Genomic DNA, 18,487 nt, shown 5'->3' on the forward strand with positions numbered 1-18,487 from the left:
GTTTACCTGAGAATTATCTCCAGCTCTCTGCTGTTTAGTGTCTGTGTGAGTCATGTGCTGAAGCCCTGCCATCCCCTGTTCTTCAGCTGGGCAACATCACACTTACCTCACTCTGTGCATTTCTCCATCTTGTGCCAGATCTGATTAGAAGCACTTTTGTTTTAAGCCTTATATTTATGAAGCATTAAATTTACTTTTTACCAATAAGTGACCACGCAATGAAACTGAATGAGCCATTAGATATTTGGGGTTCCAGCAACTTCAGACATGCTCTCTGTGGGGATATCACTGTCCTTAAATGAATGCTGCTTTTATCAACATTTTGGTATTTTAAATACCTGAGGATTAAATGATGATAGCTTTATAGCATTAGTAAGCTTTGCAGTAGGACCATAAGTCAGGGACTGGCCTTAGTAGGCATATAATAATGTGTTGTGTGTGTATGCACATGTGGAGACTTTACATTGTAAGAGGTATGCAGGTTTATAGCCAAGCCAACTGGCTTTTGAGCACTGCTTTTGCTTTCCAGGCCTCTTGGCTGAGGACCTGCCTGCAGCAAGAACTGTTTTTTAGGTGAGGCTTTTTTTAACAGTTGATTCTGTAACAAGGTCACTGCATGTTCCAGTTTGTAGTGCTGATGGAGCATGTACTTTGTCCTTGACTCATATTAAAGATTCGGACACTGTCTAATAGTGTGGGGATTAGGCTTCTTCTCTCTGCTCCTTGAGGATTAGTGTTCTGTTCTATTCCATTATTATTTTCTTTAAATCACAGATTCTTTATGGACTGCTAATAGCATGTATATGTTACTTGCTTGGTTTGTTAGGACTAGGCCAGGTGTCAGATTCCCTCAAATCCTATTAAAAACATCACTGGAGACATGAGGGTAATGAATGCCTTGCAAGAAAGGCATCAGGAGATGCGAAATTAATGTGTTTCCTTTTATAAGAAAGTCATGAAGTCTTTGGTGTATTTGTGAATCTCTGCTTTTCTTGGGTAGACCTGGATAGCACTGCATGTATAAACTGCTTAAACAATAAGTGCTTCTTGCATAACACAATACAGATTAAGTATAACAATAGAGGATAATAATGAGAATGCCGTCACTTTTCAGGCAGCTCTTATCGCTCAGCCTGCCAAAGCCCATATCAGGGACACAGTGTGTGGAGAAAAGTCCTGAAATAGCGAACATGAAAAGGTCATGCAGGAAACTTAAAATACTGAGAGGCTCATATTTTCAGAAAATAACTCTTTCTACAGCTTCAAAATTCTTAATTTCTGATAATTTTTGACAATAAAAGTGAGGGAACTTTAAGTTTGTGTGGGCTGTAGATAAATTTGGGACTGGGATAAGTTTCATTCCTCAAAACAGGGTTAATTTGAGGAGTATAGGACTGCTTTATAAGCAGGGATCCAGTTTTTCCATTTCCTGTGGAAAAACACGGGTTTTTCCCTTTAAAGGAGAAAAATGAGGATTTCCCCCTTTTGCAGGCAGCTCTCCACATGCTGGCAGAGTTCCAGCCTGCAACAGCTGTTTGCAAAAAGGGCATGAAACCCTAAGCCCTGTCCGCAGGAGGAGGGGGTGGGGGCGGGTCTTGAGAATGAGACCAGCAAGGGCTGAGGCCAAGGGGCAGGTTGGGCCCCCTTCTGGCAGTGGGGGGGGGGGCAGGGCATGGTAGGTCAGGAATGAGGGGCACCAGCAGGGCCAGAGGGGGCCCTGTGGGTAGGGTGTTGGTCTTGCTGCCAGGGCAGTGGCAGGGAGCTGCAGAGAAAGCTGGGAGGGCAGAAGTGTGAGTGACACTGCCAGGGCTGGGGCAGGCCTGCGGGGGGAGCTGGCAGGGCTGGCGAGGGGCAGGGCAGGGGTGTGTGGGTGGGCAGCTTTTGCCACATGGGTTTGGGGGGAACACAGCAGCCTTTTGAGACCCAGTTGCCCAGCTCAGGGCTCCTGAGTTGGGCAATTGATAGGGACGGGCTTAATTTGTGGAGCCCAGGACTTAATTTCACAGGATCACCATGTCCTCAGGCTCCATTCTGCTCTTGCTGCACCCAGCCGCCCCAGCCCTGCAGGTCTGATGGGGATGGTGCATGGGGCTGGGGGGAACAGGGAGGGGAAGGCAGACTGCGGGGAGCAGGTTTGGGATGCTGCTGTTTTTTATTCTTTTTTCCCAGAGGGCTGGGGGATAAGCATGTGGTTGGGAGGCTGCTGCTTTTATTTATTTGTTTTTCTTCTTCTCCCCCAAGAGCCAGGGGAGAAGGTCAGTAGTGCCTGGGAAGCTGCTATTACCAGGTTGTTGGGGTTTTTTTCTTTCTCTCCCAAGAGCAGAGGGAGAAAGCTAGCTGTGCCCAGGAGGCTGCTCTTACCAACTCCCAGTTAGAGACACCCAGAAAAGTTGTGAACTCTCCAGCACTGGAGGTGTTTAAGAAGAGCTTGGTTAGCTACTGGGTGGGGATGTGCCAATGCTCCTGCTGAGACTCAGCCGCAGAGGGTCCAGACTACACAGTATGGCCCTTCTGGCTCAGGGCCAAACTGACACTGCATTGGGTTCAGGAATTAACTTTCCCTTGCTCAGATTGGTAAAGACTGGAGTAGGTTGCCTTCCTGCAGCAGGGGAATGGCCTCTGCCTTGGTCCTGCAGGCAGTGCCAGCTGGCACCCAGCAGCCTGGCAGTCTTGTGTTGCCCTCAGGCCTCCACCCCCATGTTCCAAGGCTCAGGTAGGGCTTGCCACAATTTGCTCTAGGGTGGGAAGGCTTCTCACCTTTTCTGCTTGGAACCAGGAAGTCTTTTTTTCCCCCCCCCAACCCTAACAAAATTTTGGGGCTTGCTTTCTTTTTTTTCATGGAAAACACTTGATTTCATACTTTTTGTGGTACAAATTCAGTTGCAAATTGAGTCAGTCCCGATGTACAGGGGCTGGTGTTTTGATGCACCTTAAATTTTACTTCAACCTCAGGACATTGCATTCAAGTCTAGAAAAGTTGCCAAGAAGTGCAAAAGTCACCCCTAAACTGAGTCACCGTTTGGCAAGGATACATTTCACACTGATGGTACTGTGCTATTTTGCACTGCATGCAGCAAGGCTTTAGATCATGTTAAAAAGCAGATGCTTGTAGAACACATGGAAAGCACTAAGCATAAACAGAATGAAAAGAGATGAAGAGAAGATGGTGAAATAGCAGGGCCATCAACAACAGTAAAGAAATAATGCATGGTGACTGCAGCATTCCAGTACAGCTGCCAAAGACCACTATGATACTGTCACTTTGGATTTTGTTCAAACATGTTTAAAAGCAGACTTTCCTCTGTGTAATATGAATTGACCTGTTACCATGTAGGTTGTAGGGCTGCAGGGTGTGGGAACAGTCTGCTACTGGGAGCAGCATATCTTTGTGGGATAGCTCATGTAACTGGAGCATTGTCTTGGATGGGTACAAACTGTCCAGAAAGGACAGGCAGGGAGAAGAGGTGGAGTTGCTCGTTATGTAAAAGAGCTGTTTGATTGCTCAGAGCTTCAGTATGAAACTGGAGATAGGACTGCTGAAAGTCTCTAGGTTAAGGTTGGAGGGGAGAGCAGCAAGGGTGATGTTGTGGTGGGTGTCTGCTATAGACCGCCAGACTAGGAGAATGAGGTAGACGAGGCTTTCTTCAGACAATTAGCAGAAGTTTCTAGATTATAGACCCTGGTTCTCATGTGGGACTTTAATCACCCTTACAGCTGCTGGGAGGGCAATACAGCAGTGTACAGGAAATCTAGGAAGTTTTTGGAAAGTATTGGAGACAACTGCCTGGTGGAAGTGTTGGAGAACCCAACTAAGGGATTAGTTCACTTCCTGAGGTCTCTTTCAACCCTAATTTCCTATGATTCTCTAATCTTCTCCCATGTCCTTTGTACATGTAGACACATGCCTGGGAGTACTTACTCGAGAGTAAATTGCTTCTGGGTCTTTTGCATATGTAGATGCGCCTCCTGAGTTTTTTGGAAGTTGTGATTAAGGAAGGGCCCAAAAGCAGGAAACAGATATTAATAAGACTGTTGTGCCTCAGGTAATCTAAGAACTAGTGTCGTGAGCCAGAAGAACTAAGTTTAATGGCCAGAATCATAGTGCCTTGTCTGTTGTTTCTTGATTACCTAATTCTTGTTTCTGTAAAATGTTATATGGTGCTTATGCCTGACATGCCTTGCTTAGAACAAAATCAATTCACTTTGTTTAACATTTAGTGTGTCTTGCCTTCACATGTAGTTTGACTGAAGTCAGTGCTCTTTACTATTGCTGGGGGGTTTTTTTTAATTGCCAGGTTTTGTTTTGTGTGTAGTTTGACAAGGTTCTCTTCCAACCCCCTCCCCCCCCACCGTTTGAACCATGTTTCATTTAAACTAAATGCTTTCACTTTACAGATTTTTACATTTGTCTTTTGTTTGACAAAACGGCCAACAACCTTTCAGTACCTCTCACTTTCCCTCTAAATTGAAAACCCACAAAGCCTCTTCAGAAGCCTGTTTGAATATTAATAGTAGCAAAACAGTTGTTTTGGGGGAAGGGATAGGAGAGACTGCATTTATTGTGTTTCTGTGGTCATTAGTAATGTATAAAAGATGTTGGTATTTTAGGCATGATTTCACTTGACAGTCTCTTGAGATTATTGCAGGTAACTTCCCTCAACTTGACCTGCTAAAAATAGCATATGACTTCTTATGTCCCAGGCTTCCTGTGTGTCCCTATGGTTTTACCAGCATCCCTTATAGATCATCGAGTCTAGCCCCCCTGCACTTGGGCAGGAAAGACCGCTGGGATCAGGCGACCCCAGCAAGATGGGTGTTCTCCTTTATACCCTGCCTTTTCAATTTTGGGGAATTTCCATTTCCCAGAAAAACCTAGCTCTTGGAACTTAGCCAAGTCTTTAGAAGAGGTGCTGTTGGTCAAAATGCAGTCATTAAATTTGAGAGCTCTCCCTTGTCCCTAGTCTGGTGGATCCATGTTGGAGATCTTGTTACTAAAGGTAGGGTACACGTTTTCATAGCAAAATCATGGAATGACTTCAGAAAATCACAAGTTATTTCAGTGTTTGGAAAAGTCCTTGCAGTAGACAGGAGTAAAATTTGCCTGAAAGATGCAAGCAAAAGTGGTGTTGTAATCTAAATTCAAGGCCAATTTTCAAAGCTCATTACTTTGAGCCATGGGTCAAATTGATGTAATGTCAGCTTCAGTGCTGTCTTCTGAACCACAGTAGTTAGGTCCCTATCTCAAAATCACAACATAACATGTAATATTAATTAGTTTTTTTGACTATCAGTACTACAGTCTATATGAGAGGACAAGATCACAGGTAAGGATGTAAGGTTAAGATTGCTGTAGCTTCATCTGGTGAAAGAAAGTGTTAGCTGTCATTGAACAGCATGGCTGTTGGAAGAAAGAGGCGTTCTGTTGTCCTGTGCACAGGAGTTAGAGCCAGGGAATTAAGGTTTTTTGCTCTTAACCCTGACACTGAGTCCTTTTGTTGCTTAATATCTTGGTCTCAATTGCCACATGGGAAAAGGAACTACTACTTCCATCTAGAATTGGCAGAAAATAAACAGGACAATTAATGAACTTCTGACTTTTTTCAACTTTTTTCTTTAAAATTTCAGAAAAAGAAAAAAAAAGACAGCTTATTTCAGTTCCCTCTTGGGGTGGGCTGATATTAGAACTATGGTTTGTCAGATGCCTTGTAAGGGTGTGTGTGTATGTATATGTGTGTGTATGTGTGTGAGTGTGCATTAGGGCTGTCAATTAATCACCGTTAACGTGCGTGATTAAAGCAAGAACCAATTAACGTGTTATTTTTTTTAACACCTTTATCTCACACATGGTTTTGCAGCCTGTCCCCAGGCTGCCCTCCCCCTCTGTCATCACTGCTGCCTCTGGGTGGCCCAGCAGTGGCAGAGCAGAAGAGTGGTAAAGCAGCCCAGGTGCAAACTCCAGGTGGGTACCCCAGGAAGCAGGGGTGTGCCCATGCACAAGCCCCATCCAGGGCCCCAAGCAACTGGGCTGGCAGTACCAGGGTTCAGCCCTGCCCCCTGGGCTGTCAAGGGGAAGGAAAGGAAGCTCCCAGCTGCTGAATGGCCAGAGCTGGCAGGGAGTGGGGAATGGAGCTGCCTCACCTCCAGGTCTGAACCAGCTCCCCCCAATACCCCAGTTCAGGTAGCTGGGAGGCAATGGGGGGTGCAAGGCAAGGGGACCCTGTTCCCAGCCATCCCCCCTCCTCTCTGGCCATTGAACAGCTGGATACTTTGTCCTTTCCTCCATCCCCCTCCGTTGCTGACAGTCCTTCAGCTGGGTGGTGGGGGGCAGGACTGGGGAGAGAGGTGGTTCAACAGCCTCCTGGGAGGTTGCTTGAGTGTCCCTGCCTGCTTGCCTGGGCTGATGTAAGCTGGTTCCAGCCCTCCCTCTCCCCTCCCCCTGCCCACCCACCCAACCGTTGAATGTCTGTTGGGCCAGGCTGGGGGTGGGGGTTGGGGGGTTGGGTTGTCTTTATGTAAAGTGCCATGAGTTAAAGTGGGGTCCTAATATCTGTTTGTACCAGGTGCAGCTGTTGAACTCAGACTGGTAGGGCAGTGGAGTGTCCCAAGGGGGGTGGGGAAGAAGGGAAGGAGGTTTGCAAATGGCTGGGAGTAGTGGGGGGGGTTGCAGCTGGCCAGGCACTCTGGCTAGTAGCGGGGAGGCTGCAAACCCCGCTGCTCCCAGCTGGCTGCAACCATCCCCCTCTTCGCCCACCCATGGGATGCTCTACTGCCTCACCAGTCTGAGTTCACCAGCAACGCTTGGTCTGTGCCCTATGGTACTGATGATGTGCTCAATGAAATCTGAACAAGGAACTGAGTCTGCAACAGTTAACTCCTTGGCTTAATTGACCATCTTATTCTTCACACGTATGCTTCTCAGTATAGTTTGTAGTGAATTATATTTAAAGATATAACAAACTCCATTAACAAACTTTTAATAGCTCCTTGAGTGGTTGCTTTAAAACAGTTTTCATAGTACTAATGTTAAGTTTTCTTTATTACTTGTTTATTAATATTAGTTGTGATTTCCTTGTTAATTTTAATTATTTCTTCAAAGAAATTACAATTTTCTGTTCTAGTGCAACTTCCTGTTTTCTTTCCTCTGAGAGAGTGTGTGTGTGTGTGTGTGTGTATTAGGGCTGTCAGTCAATCACTGTTAACGTGTGTGATTAAAGCAAGAACTAATTAACGTGTTATTTTTCCATGGCTGCCTTTGTAACCATAATGTATTGTTGTGGAGTTTATTGGTATTTTGAAGGCGCGGTATTCAGAGTGACCATTTTTTTCTTTTCTTTTTTTCCTTTTCTCAATTTTAGGTAAGAACACTTCTTCTTTATCTGGTTTTGCCATTTATAGAGTCCTCAGTTGGTAAAGTATTAATCTATTTTTTTTCAAAGTGCTAAATTGTATATTTTTTTAACTTTTCAAAGCACTGTTCTTCAGTGGGGCCATCCTTAATGGTGTCAGGTTTTCTGTATCATAGCAAAACATGAAAGACAAGATGAATGCTAAGTAAACAGAATCGTAGAAAAGCAAGACTGGAAGGGACTTCTAGAGGTCATCTAGTCTAGGGGTGGGCAGTTATTTGGGCTGGAGGGCCACTTAGTTAAGGTGAGCTGTCACAAGTCGGGTCAGTCCCCTACCCCTGCCCCCACCCACAACAGCTCACCAAAATTCCTTAAGTGGCTTTTCCCTGCACTCAGCCAGGCAGATGGATGGGGCTGTGGATGGGTGGGGAGAGCAACTGGGAGTGGGACAGGTGGGTAGGGCCAGGGTACCTGAGGAGGGTGTGGGGTCTGGGGCAAATCACTTAGTGCAGGGACCTGCTCCTGCCCCAATCCTGCATGCCCTGGATGCAAAGAAGCTGCTGGCACCACTGCCATTGGTGGTGGGATGGGGTGGGCGGGGAGCAAGCAGCCAGATGCGAAGCCGCTGGCAGCTCAGACTCACCACGACTACTCCTCCCGGCTCCACGGGGTCCTCCAAAGTGCGGGGCCCGGGGCGGTTGCCCCAGTTTGCCCCAGGCGACAGCACCTGACTCCTGTCAGCCGGCAGGCAGAGCGGGGGCTGCCAACACACCCGAGAGGGCTGCAGGGGCTGTGCTGGAGTCCTCTCAGGGGTGTGTGCCCCCGATTTGCCTGCTGGATGACAGGAGCCGGGTGCTGCTGGCTGGGGCCAGCGGCAGCACCGATCTTCCTGGCACTGGGTATGGGCTATGCCCAGTGCCAGTCTGTCATCTTGCAGGCAGATTGGGGACCCACACCCCCAGGAGGAGTCCAGCACAGCCCCTTGCAGCCCTCTCGGGGGTGCAGGCAAGTCCCTGATCTGCCTGCCAGATGACAGGAAATGGGTGCGCCCAGCTGGGACTGGCACTGAAGGCAGTAAGCCTGACTTCGAAACTCTAAACAATCTGAAACTTTTGAAATGTTTTGAGTTCCCTTGTTTTGTTTCAAAGGCTTTTGTTTCATTTTGATTTCGCTGTTTTGAGCTCAGAACGCATTGAAACAACTTAAAAACGAAACACAGGGCGAAATTTTGCACAGCTCTACTTGTTAGCAGCCTAATTTTTCTGTGAGGACTGAGGCAAAGGAGTTATTGAGCAGATATGCCCTTTTATATCTTCTGCTAAAGAATTTGCCCTAATTATTTAATAATGTACCCATAGCTTTCTTAGTCTTTTTGTCTGGTCAAAATATCCATAGAATCTTTTCTTATTGTTAAGGGCGTGTGAAATGGGACCTATTTGATTTGGATTCATATTTGGCCCGACTCAGGGACAGTGATTTGATTCATTGTTTTGGATCATTGTCCCTGATTCGATTCAGCCGAATCTGAAGATTAGATTCTGATTTGTAGAATCAGCGACTTGGCCATAGACACAGCTTTAAATGTTTTTTTCTACGTACCTCGAGGTACCAGCCTAGCTTGTGAAAGCTGCGATGCTGGGGCAGATGGAGTGTCCCACAGGAGTGCAGGGTGGGGCCCTCCATGTACTCAGCAGTGGACCCAAAGTACTTTCTCTGGAGTGCATGCATAGGGGCCTCCCTGCGGCCCCCTGGGCTCGCCCTCCAGACCCAGGAGGCACCACACTCCCCAGTGGACCCAGAAGTAGATGAGAAGTGCTTCTGGTGCACTTCTGGGTCTGCTGCTGAGCATGCTATGGAGCCCTCTGCACTTCTGTGGGATGCTCCATTTGCCCCAGCATCGTAGCATTCACGAGCTGCCTGTTACCTAGAGGTATGTAGAAAAAACATTTAAAGCTGTGTCTATGTTCAAATCTCTGAATCTTGCTGAATCTCTCCAAGACTAAGAGAGACTGCAGATAGCTGGTAAAGTGAGGATGTAGCTTGTTTAGACCCTAATTCAGTAAGGCATTGAACCACATGTATAACTTTAAGCTAGAGGTGTCAAACTCAACTCTTACTTGGTCCCTGTTGCCAATGACCATGTCCATCATGGCCCTAGTACCACATATTCTGTGGCAGGCAATGCCCACCCCCAACCTTTCAGTAGTCTGCCAGAGTATCAGCAGGCAAGGTGGGAAGGTTCTGGGAGATGGATGTCTAATATATAGCCCTTGGACTATATATTAGACATCCCTGCTTCAAGGATTTGTCCAGTATGGCACAGTTCATTCTTAAAGTTAAGTGCACATTTAAAGATTTTCCTGAATAATAAGACCAAAGGCTACAAGAGTAAGATTTCATACTCCTACCATTTCAAACAGAGGAGTCTAATAAGTCTTAGTGTTTAGCCATGGAAAGAACCCCTGTGTTGTATTTTTTCCATGGCCAAAATTGACCCGGGATTTAGAAACTGTACATTATGATGATGCCATCCCAGGAAAAAGACTGTTCATTTAGAAGTTGCCACTGGTCCTGCTGGCTGGAAGAGAATTAGTATATTGTGAAGAGTAATGCAACTATAAATACAACTTCCTGTGTATTGGACATATTTGCCAATGGCTGGAAACTTTAGAAAAGAGATCTTGTCCAGTTACAATTCACAGTTAATTTATGGAAATGGACTTTTGGCGGAGAACAGCAGACCATTTTGTTTTTGCCAAGCATACTATACATTGGTATGTATTGTTGCAGTACTGTCATTGATTTTTCTAGATGTATATAGTTTTAAATAATCAGTGAGAGACCCAGGCATGAGGTAATGTTGGAAATAGACATTTTAAATTCTATAATTCTTAATAAAGAATTATGGAAACACTGACATTGCTATCTAGTTGGTCAAAACTGTGTGTCACTTGAATGCTATGTAGCTGTTTGCATCTGAGGCAAGCAAAAGCTCATTTTTTCTAAACTGCTGTATATCATATATACCTCTGGACTTTGTTTTTTGAGGACTAAAATTAAAATAAGGAAATAATGTAATTGCTGCTGGGAAATGAGATCTCTTACTTTATACTGTGGCGTTCTAAATTACCATGGTATTATAAGTATGAAAGAACCATTATGATAATCTAGTTAGACTTTCTGTGTAATGCAGGGCCAAAAGCCTTGCTCACTAATCAGAAGCTTATTTATGTCTTTGGAATTTTGCCTTAGCACTCCAATAAAATCAAAGTGGATTACATGGCTCAATTATTGATCTTGATGAAGACAGTGATGTGCTTAGTTATTACCTTTCTACCTGTCAGATAGTTTTATGGTGTTCTCAGGTTGACTGTATGGAGACAAGTTTTGTTGGGTCCCAGTGCAGTCACCCAACAGAAGCACATGCATTTTAGGAGGAGGAGATAAAGGCACACCCTAAATTAGGCTGCATCCAAAATCCTTCTATTTGATTTTTCTATGGCCATCGCTGACATGGCTACACCTCACACTCAACTCACTCATATTTGATTTTGATTTTCTGTAAACTGTGCTGAATTACCTGTTAGTTGGCTTGCCATCTAGTTCATTTTGTCCTGGCTTTCTGTTAGCATAGGAAGAATGGAGGTGGTCCTCTGAAGAATCATAGGACATTTAGGGTTGGTTGGGGATGGAGCTGATTTTTCCCTGAATTATGACATAACCTTACTGGATGCAATCTGTATAAAAAGAAATCCAGATTTTACAGAGTGAGATAGATAGATGTTCATTCTTCTTCTTTGAGTGATGCCCTGTGACTTGAAGCAACCATTTTCCATCAAAAAGGACTTTTTCTATTGTGTGGTTCACAACCTGAAATTTAACAAAAAATAAGCAGAATCCAAGCCCTTTACATTAAACTGTTATCTTACAAATGTTATAAATGTTTTGCTGCTTTGGTTTGAATGACTTTGTCTTATCACTTTGATTTTGAACAGTTTTATCCTACTTTTATGAAGAAGGGGTTAAACCTATACATAGATTACATAATTTGTTCTCTAGTGCTTATAATTTCTAGAATATGTATTTTCTGCCAGAAACATGACTCAGAAGATCAATAGCAAGCAATCTGTACAAGTTTACAGAAGGGAGCAAAATATTTAATTCTTTAAGCATTGGGTTCTGAAAGCACATATTATGAAAATATGTACTGTAAAAGGGAGGTCATCATTTTTAAACTTCTCAATTGATTGCTGAAATACTTTTAAGTGTGGGAAATTCTGGATTTTGTTGGAAAATCTTTTTTGTTGTTTTCTTGTGATCTTTGGAGTAGTAGTTCTTCTCTATTTTAGAAATCATTCTCTATGCTGCTGTCCACAGAGGTAGTCATTTAAAAAACAGAATTACTTTGCAAACAAGTTCATGACGTAGACAAGCAGCATAACTGTGAGTGAGCAAGTGGGGCACCAGCCCTGGACACCGAGTTGTAGTGGCAACAGTTCCAAGTGCGAAGGGAGACTGCGCTGTGGTAGCAGGACAGCAGCTGGAGTCTTCTGAATCTCGAAGAAGTCTCTCCTCTGCTCAGTACCTCCCTCCCCACATACACAGGGTGCCAAAATTCACAGTTACTCATTTGGACAGAGAAGTTTTAGATTTCATTCCAAGAAAGTCATCCATGGTTCTTTGAATTGATTTTTGGATTACCTGAAGGAGTAGTGCCAAGATTACATTATTGATAAGGATGAAAGAACATTCTTTATATCAAGCAAAGAAGCAGGAGGACAGATGTTGGCAAAATGGTTGACGATTTATGTACTGTGCCATATCACAGGTTGGATTTTTCCCACTTTAGGAGAAGGCAAACTTCATGGGACTGCACATGCAATGGAAATCATTCCTCATAAACCAAAAACTCTTTTTCAAGATCCAAAACATACCCTCTGTCTTCAATCTGACCCCCAACTTCCTGACTGTTCATAAACTGCCAGTAGAAAAGGAGATTATAACCACAAGCAGATAAGAAGGCTTTGTCAGCTCCTTGTTTTTCTGAATGGGGGAAGCACAGTGTTATGGAGAGCAAGCTATTTCTGCACCCCAAATCTGTCTACACCTATCCCACTTGCTCCACTTCTACAAGTAGGTTTCTGTGAGATGATGAAGTTAAGATTAATGAAGTTACAGAAGTCTCCTACCTCTTTGACCTCAGCTTGCATCAGAAGTCCTACAGGGCACCCCAGCCCTCTATTTTTTGGTGGGACTCACATTATCTCTTAATGAAGTTTTTGATCAATGTGTCCTAGAATGTGGTGTATTCCTTGTTTAAACAGATAACAAGATAACAAGAGACAAAGGATAAGAAAGGCATGGGCCAGGCAAGCTACTTTTTCCTTTTAGCAGTTCTTGTAGAAAATCAGTTGCTATAATTTGCTGCTCATTGAAAGGGCAATAATGTTAATGTTATTTCTTAGACAACAAGGGTAAGATTGGGTATAGTGCAGATACTGAATGTCAAGCAAAAAAGCAATGAGCAGGTGCATATAAGGGAACCCATTCCTGCATGACTGAGCTAACTGGGCAGCCACTGAATTACTTATGTTCAGAAGGGCTGTGTGAAGCTTCGGTCCCTGATTTGATTTGGCAGAGATTTGGCCTGATTCAATGGCTGAATCTCCGAATCGAGATTGAATCAGGAGACCCTTTAATTTCTCCAAATCGATTCAGAGAGATTCAGAAAGATTCAGCAATTCAGATATAGACATAGCTTTAAATGTTTTTTTCTACATACCTCAAGGTACTAGGCGGCTCATGAATGGTGAGATGCTGGGGCATATGGCATGTCCCACAGGAGTGTGGGGGGTGGGATGCCCTCAGCGCGCTTGGCAGCAGACCTTGGAAGTGGACAGGAAGCACTTCTGGTCCACTTCCGGGTCCACCGGGGAGCACACTGGGGGGTCCCCCTGTGCCCCCCTGGCTGAGCGACTGGTACCTCCTGGGTCTGAGGGAGGCACCCAGGGTCCCCCCTTGTCCAGTCGCTGAGCCAGGAGGTCGTTCGGGGCCCCCCCACGTGCTCCCTGGCAGACCCAGAAGCGGACCAGAAGTGCTTCCAGTCCACTTCTGGGTCTGCTGCCGAGCATGTGGGGGTCCCCCCACACTCCTGTGGGACGCTCCATCCGCCCCACCATCAGAGTGTTCATGAGCCTCACCTGGTACCTCGAGGTATGTATAAAAAAAACATTTAAAGCTGTCTGTGGCCAAATTGGTAATTCTCTGAATCAGCATCGAATCTTCAGATTTGGATTCAGCTGAATTGAATCGGGGACAGTGATCCGAATCAGATCAAATCACTGTCCCTGATTCAGGCCAAATCCTAATTGAATGCAGCCCCTTTTGCACAAGCTAATGTTCAGTAGAAATGGCAAGGCCTTCAAGTGAAGTATGGAACTAAACACCTCCTTTGTCTAGTGAGTGTTGTCCTAAAATCCATGTTTCCTTGGGGTGCTTCTGTAGAGCTTGAGACATGTAGCTGCTTAATCAGAGGAGCATGCCTAGTTACTTTCTAGCAATCCATAGCTTGTGTTAACATTTGAGGTGCAGTGCAGTCACTTTGTGTTTCCTGTCATCCACCGCCAAAGACTCACAGCATCAAGACTTGGGAAGCAGAGCAAAGGAGGAGGAAATTTATGACTTCCAGGTATCAAGCAGCCCTGTCAACACAGCTATTTCTTGTTGGTATATAAATAATAACTGAATATCTGGTTATAGGTGAGAATCACAGAAAAAAAAGCCTTGGGTTATGTCTTGAGGTTAGACCAGTGGTTCACAATCTTTTTTAGATTTGAGGTCTATCTTGGAAAAAGCCTGCCTTTAGTTTTCACTTATTTTTTTGACCAGAGTAATGAACTCAGAAAGGCCACAGCAGGTCAGAAAGTTGTTGAATCTATGGGGTTCCTATTTGAAGCCCCTGTATTTATCTTGTAAATCACTTTTAGGTGCCTGCATACCTAATAGTGCTAATATTGAGCAGCAACCTGTTGCATCTTTAAAAGGATCTCAAGGCATCGCAGAGTACTGTGGCAACCTGGTTGAAAATCACTAGGTTAGACTTTTCACAACACTAACTCCAGATCTGCTGTTGACTTCTAAACTCCTGCCAGCTTGCAGGAAAACTATTCCTTTAGTTTTGCTTATCATGAGTGAGTTGGGTAGAAAGTAATCTTGAGTTAAAATAAGTAATGCAAGTATTCATTGTTTTTTTCCCCTGTAGATTACAGACTCTCTTTCACTTTTGCTCTGCAGAAGCCTAAGCAACAGAACTTGCTATTGCCATATTTCCTCGCTTATAATTAAGGACCACTGAAATTCAGGCTCTGGCAGGGGGAAAAGCAGGTTCCCTGCAGGCTCACCAGAGCCCATTTCAGGCATTTTTCTGGGTGGGCTCTCCCACACCTCTAGCCAGGTGTAGAGTTCAGGGTGCTCTTGCTGCAGGGGCTTCTCCCTGCCTGGCATGGGTCTCCCGAGCCCCATTTTCTCCTGTTGTACAGAGAAGCGGAGAAGGAAATTCTCCTCTGCTCCCACACAGCAGCAGAGAATAGTGGGGCTTGGGACAGCCATGATGGGCAGGAGCCCCTGTGGTGGGGGCATCCTGTGCCCCATGCCTGGCAGTGGGAGCAGGCACCCAGCATGCCTGTGCTTGCAGCCCCTAAGGCAGGGGTACTTACCTGTTCTACCCTGGGCAGGGCTTATAAGCTCCCCACCAGAGTGGGGAATCAAACAACTTGATTAGTTGAGCCCCAGAAACACGTAGAGATTCCATAGTTTTTTCCAGGAGTCTGCTGCCTTTCCTCTCTTCACTAAATACTACTTAAACAATTTTTCTTGCCCTCCCTTTCCCCTATGGTTTTAGGCCATTTCTGGTCAAATCACAGTTTTCCACAGCTTTGGGGGAAATGTTAAATTTTGGGCTTTCCTCTGAAATCCCCTGAAGCCCAAATTAAACTGGTCCCTACTGGGCACAACAGCAAATTTTTTGGGTGGGGAAAGGTGTGTGCTGTATATGGGAAAAGATGGTGTCTTAGCTTTCTCAATAATCTGTTTATCAGTCTAGTTGACAAGTAAAATGTATATTTTGGGGGTTCTTTCTTTTTTAAAAACCTGGAATGAAAACAGCACTGTTTCTGTTTAGCAAATAATCTGTTTAGCAAAGAAACCTATTTCTAAGTTCATAGTTTTTATTAAATTGCATTTGGCTTTTAACCTATACAATAAAGTATTGTTATGCTAGCAACAGGCTATTTAGCAATTTGAAAAATATCTTCTGTTTCCATTGATTGTAACCTTTGCTAGATAACACACTTCAACGCAGGTGTTGCAGGTGTCATGGGGGTCATAGTCTTTCTGAACTTTAAGAAGGTGTCAACACTGTCTCTCATCCCATTCTCATTAAAAAACTAGCAGACTGTGGCGTCGATACCTACACGGTCAGATGGATCACTAATTGGCTGGAGGGCCGCACCCAGAGAGTGGTGGTGGACGGGTCTTATTTGACCTGGAGGGACGTGAGCAATGGGGTCCCCCAGGGCTTGGTCCTCAGGGCCGCACTGTTCAACATCTTCATTAGCAACTGGAATGAGGGGGTAAAAAGCACCCTGTTCAAATTCTCAGATAACACTAAGATGTGGGGAGAAGTGAGCACACTAGAAGGGAGGAATAGGCTGCAATCGGACCTGAACAGGTTACAGGGGTGGACGGATGAGAACAGGATGGGTTTCAACACTGACAAGTACAGGGTACTGCACCTGGGGAAGAAGAACCAGCACTATACCTACAAGCTGGGGAACTCCCTTCTCGTCAGTGCAGAGGCAGAAAAGGAACTTGGAGTCATTATTGATGCCAAAATGAACATGGGCCAACAGCAGGGGAAGGCCAACCACCAGGAAGGCCAACCGCACCTTGTCATGCATCCACAGGTGCATCTCAAGCAGTTCCAAGGAGGTGATCCTCCCCCTTTATGCAACACTTGCTGGTCCTTGTTAGGCCACAGGTGGAGTACTGAGTCCAGTTCTGGGCACTGCACTTCAAGAGGGATGTGGACAACATGGAGAGGGTCCAGAGGAGGGCCACTCGCATGATCAGGGGGCAGCAGGGCAGGCCCTGTGAGGAGAGGCTACAGGACCTGAACCTGTTCAGCCTCCACAAGAGAAGGATGACGAGGATCTAGTGGCCATTTACAAACTAGTCAGGGGGGATCAGCAGGCATTGGGGGAGTCCCTGTTCCCCTGAGCAGTACCAGGAGTGACAAGAAATAACGGTCACAAGCTGGCAGAGGGTAGATTTAGGCTAGACATCAGGAGGCGGTACTTCACTGTCAGGGCAGCTAGGATCTGGAACCAACTTCCAAGAGAAGTGGTGCAGGCTCCTACCCTGGGGGTCTTCAAAAGGAGGCTTGATGAACACCTTGCTGGGGTTGTTTGACCCCAGTACTCTTTCCTGCCAGGCAGGGGGTTGGACTTGATGATCTGCTCAGGTCCCTTCTGACCCTAGCTACCCTACCAACTATGAAATGACTGAGCATTTTGGAAACTTCTGCTTTCAACAAAACCCACACATAAAAATAACAGGAGCAGATCATGAATGAGCATTAAATGTACATAAGATGTTGTAATAACTTTCCCAATATGGGCTTTACAATTTGGGCAGTTGCTTTGATCTTATTAAAAGTAGGCTCTAATCTGCCCAGAAAGGGTCATCAGACCTAATTATTCCCACCATAACTTCTTTCTGTCATCTTTTCTTCCTTCCTTCCTTTTGTCAAAATGCTATGACAGCTAGTTGGTTTTAGGCAAATAGAGCCTAGCTTTGAAAAGACATTATGTCTGAAAGTCAAACATGGATGGCAGCCATTGGCACTGAAAGAAGTTAGAAACCGCATATTGTTTTCTCATTGGATGAAGAGCTTAAAGCAATGTAAAGTTAATTGAAGAATTCCTTCAAAGTGAAGTCAGACTAAAATAAAAGCTTAGGATATATAATTTGCTAAATATGAAAGCTCTGTAGGCATCAGTGAAGCTAAACGAATCTGAAAAGAATATATTTTAGTAAACATATCTGGCTTGTGTTATGGATTGTCCTGTTTTAATTATTTATCCAAATAATGTAGATTTGCAGTAGGATCTCTAATTAGGAGAGGTTTGATTTATTGAGTTGGCCCCGTATAAACCATGATGTCATGCTGTACTGAACAAAATTACAGCTCTGCTCTCCTAGTTTAAAGATGATTATTTTTAATTTTCTAATGCCTCAGTTTTGTGCATCTTAGTTCTTAGCTTCAAGAACTTGAAACGTTCAACCTTTTTTTTTCTAAGCAAGATATTGTTGGCATGCAACAAATGTGAGACCTATTGCAATGGTCTATGAACACAGTCACCTTTACATATTAGTTGTTCAGGAGGAAGGCAAGAAAATGCATGTTTGCTGTCTGGGTGCTTGAAGGATAGATTCAGTTGGTATTTAGTCACCTCTTGCCAAGTGTTTGGATGCCAATTGTATTTGCAAGCATAAGGACCTACAAAGCGCTAATTGCCATGGGAGTTTAAAATGTGCTCCAAAGCCCCACTAATTCCAGGTGTTAAGAATATTGGAAGAACTGCTGGACACCTGTTACTTGTAGGGGAGGCAACTTGAGGCCAACATTAGGAATTTGCCAGCTGACTGTCTGTCAGGCCACCAGAACTTCTGGGGTTGCTTCCTAGAACTGGCCCTTCTATTTGGTAACATAGAAGCAGAAATATTCTGTTGATATCTTTAGAAGACTTAACATTTTTGTCCTCTAAATTAAAAAAGGAATTCATAGTTAGCACCACAAGTTGCAGTTGGTAATATTATTTTGTACTAGTGAGAGCCAACCCCTGAAATGCTTACATGTTTGGCTTTTATTCCTTTCCTGTTGCCTTTCATGGCAGCTTTGCCTGTGTAATTACCTAGTTCAGACAAGGCCAAGATCACTGAATCCCATATCGAGGGAAGGGGCCTTCTGTGGTTGGATATCTTCGTTCCAATACAAATGGGCATATTGATTAACTTCCTTGGCATTGTCCTTCCTTCACCCTTCAGAGAGAGGGAGAAATTAAGCAGGACAGGGAGAGATG

General features: G+C 44.7%; 2 protein-coding genes across 4 annotated transcripts in view; one reads left to right on the plus strand and one right to left on the minus strand.

The window, feature by feature from the left end:
* CMSS1 (cms1 ribosomal small subunit homolog) overlaps positions 1-18,487 on the plus strand; it is a 383,380-nt gene that overhangs the window by 201,835 nt on the left and 163,058 nt on the right. The window contains exon 2 of one of the 3 annotated variants that reach the window (XM_090055845.1): positions 7,356-7,407. The exons of the other annotated variants lie outside the window; for them this stretch is intronic. Within the exon in view, the coding sequence (XP_089911971.1) occupies positions 7,356-7,407 (52 nt within the window). The remainder of the gene's footprint in view (positions 1-7,355; positions 7,408-18,487) is intronic. 3 annotated transcript variants of the gene reach the window in all.
* FILIP1L (filamin A interacting protein 1 like) overlaps positions 1-18,487 on the minus strand; it is a 324,599-nt gene that overhangs the window by 199,060 nt on the left and 107,052 nt on the right. The gene's annotated exons all lie outside the window — the stretch shown is intronic.

The sequence above is a fragment of the Crocodylus siamensis genome, chromosome 1, assembly GCF_052110815.1.
Source record: "Crocodylus siamensis isolate JL-2025a chromosome 1, ASM5211081v1, whole genome shotgun sequence".
Classification (NCBI taxonomy): domain Eukaryota; kingdom Metazoa; phylum Chordata; order Crocodylia; family Crocodylidae; genus Crocodylus; species Crocodylus siamensis.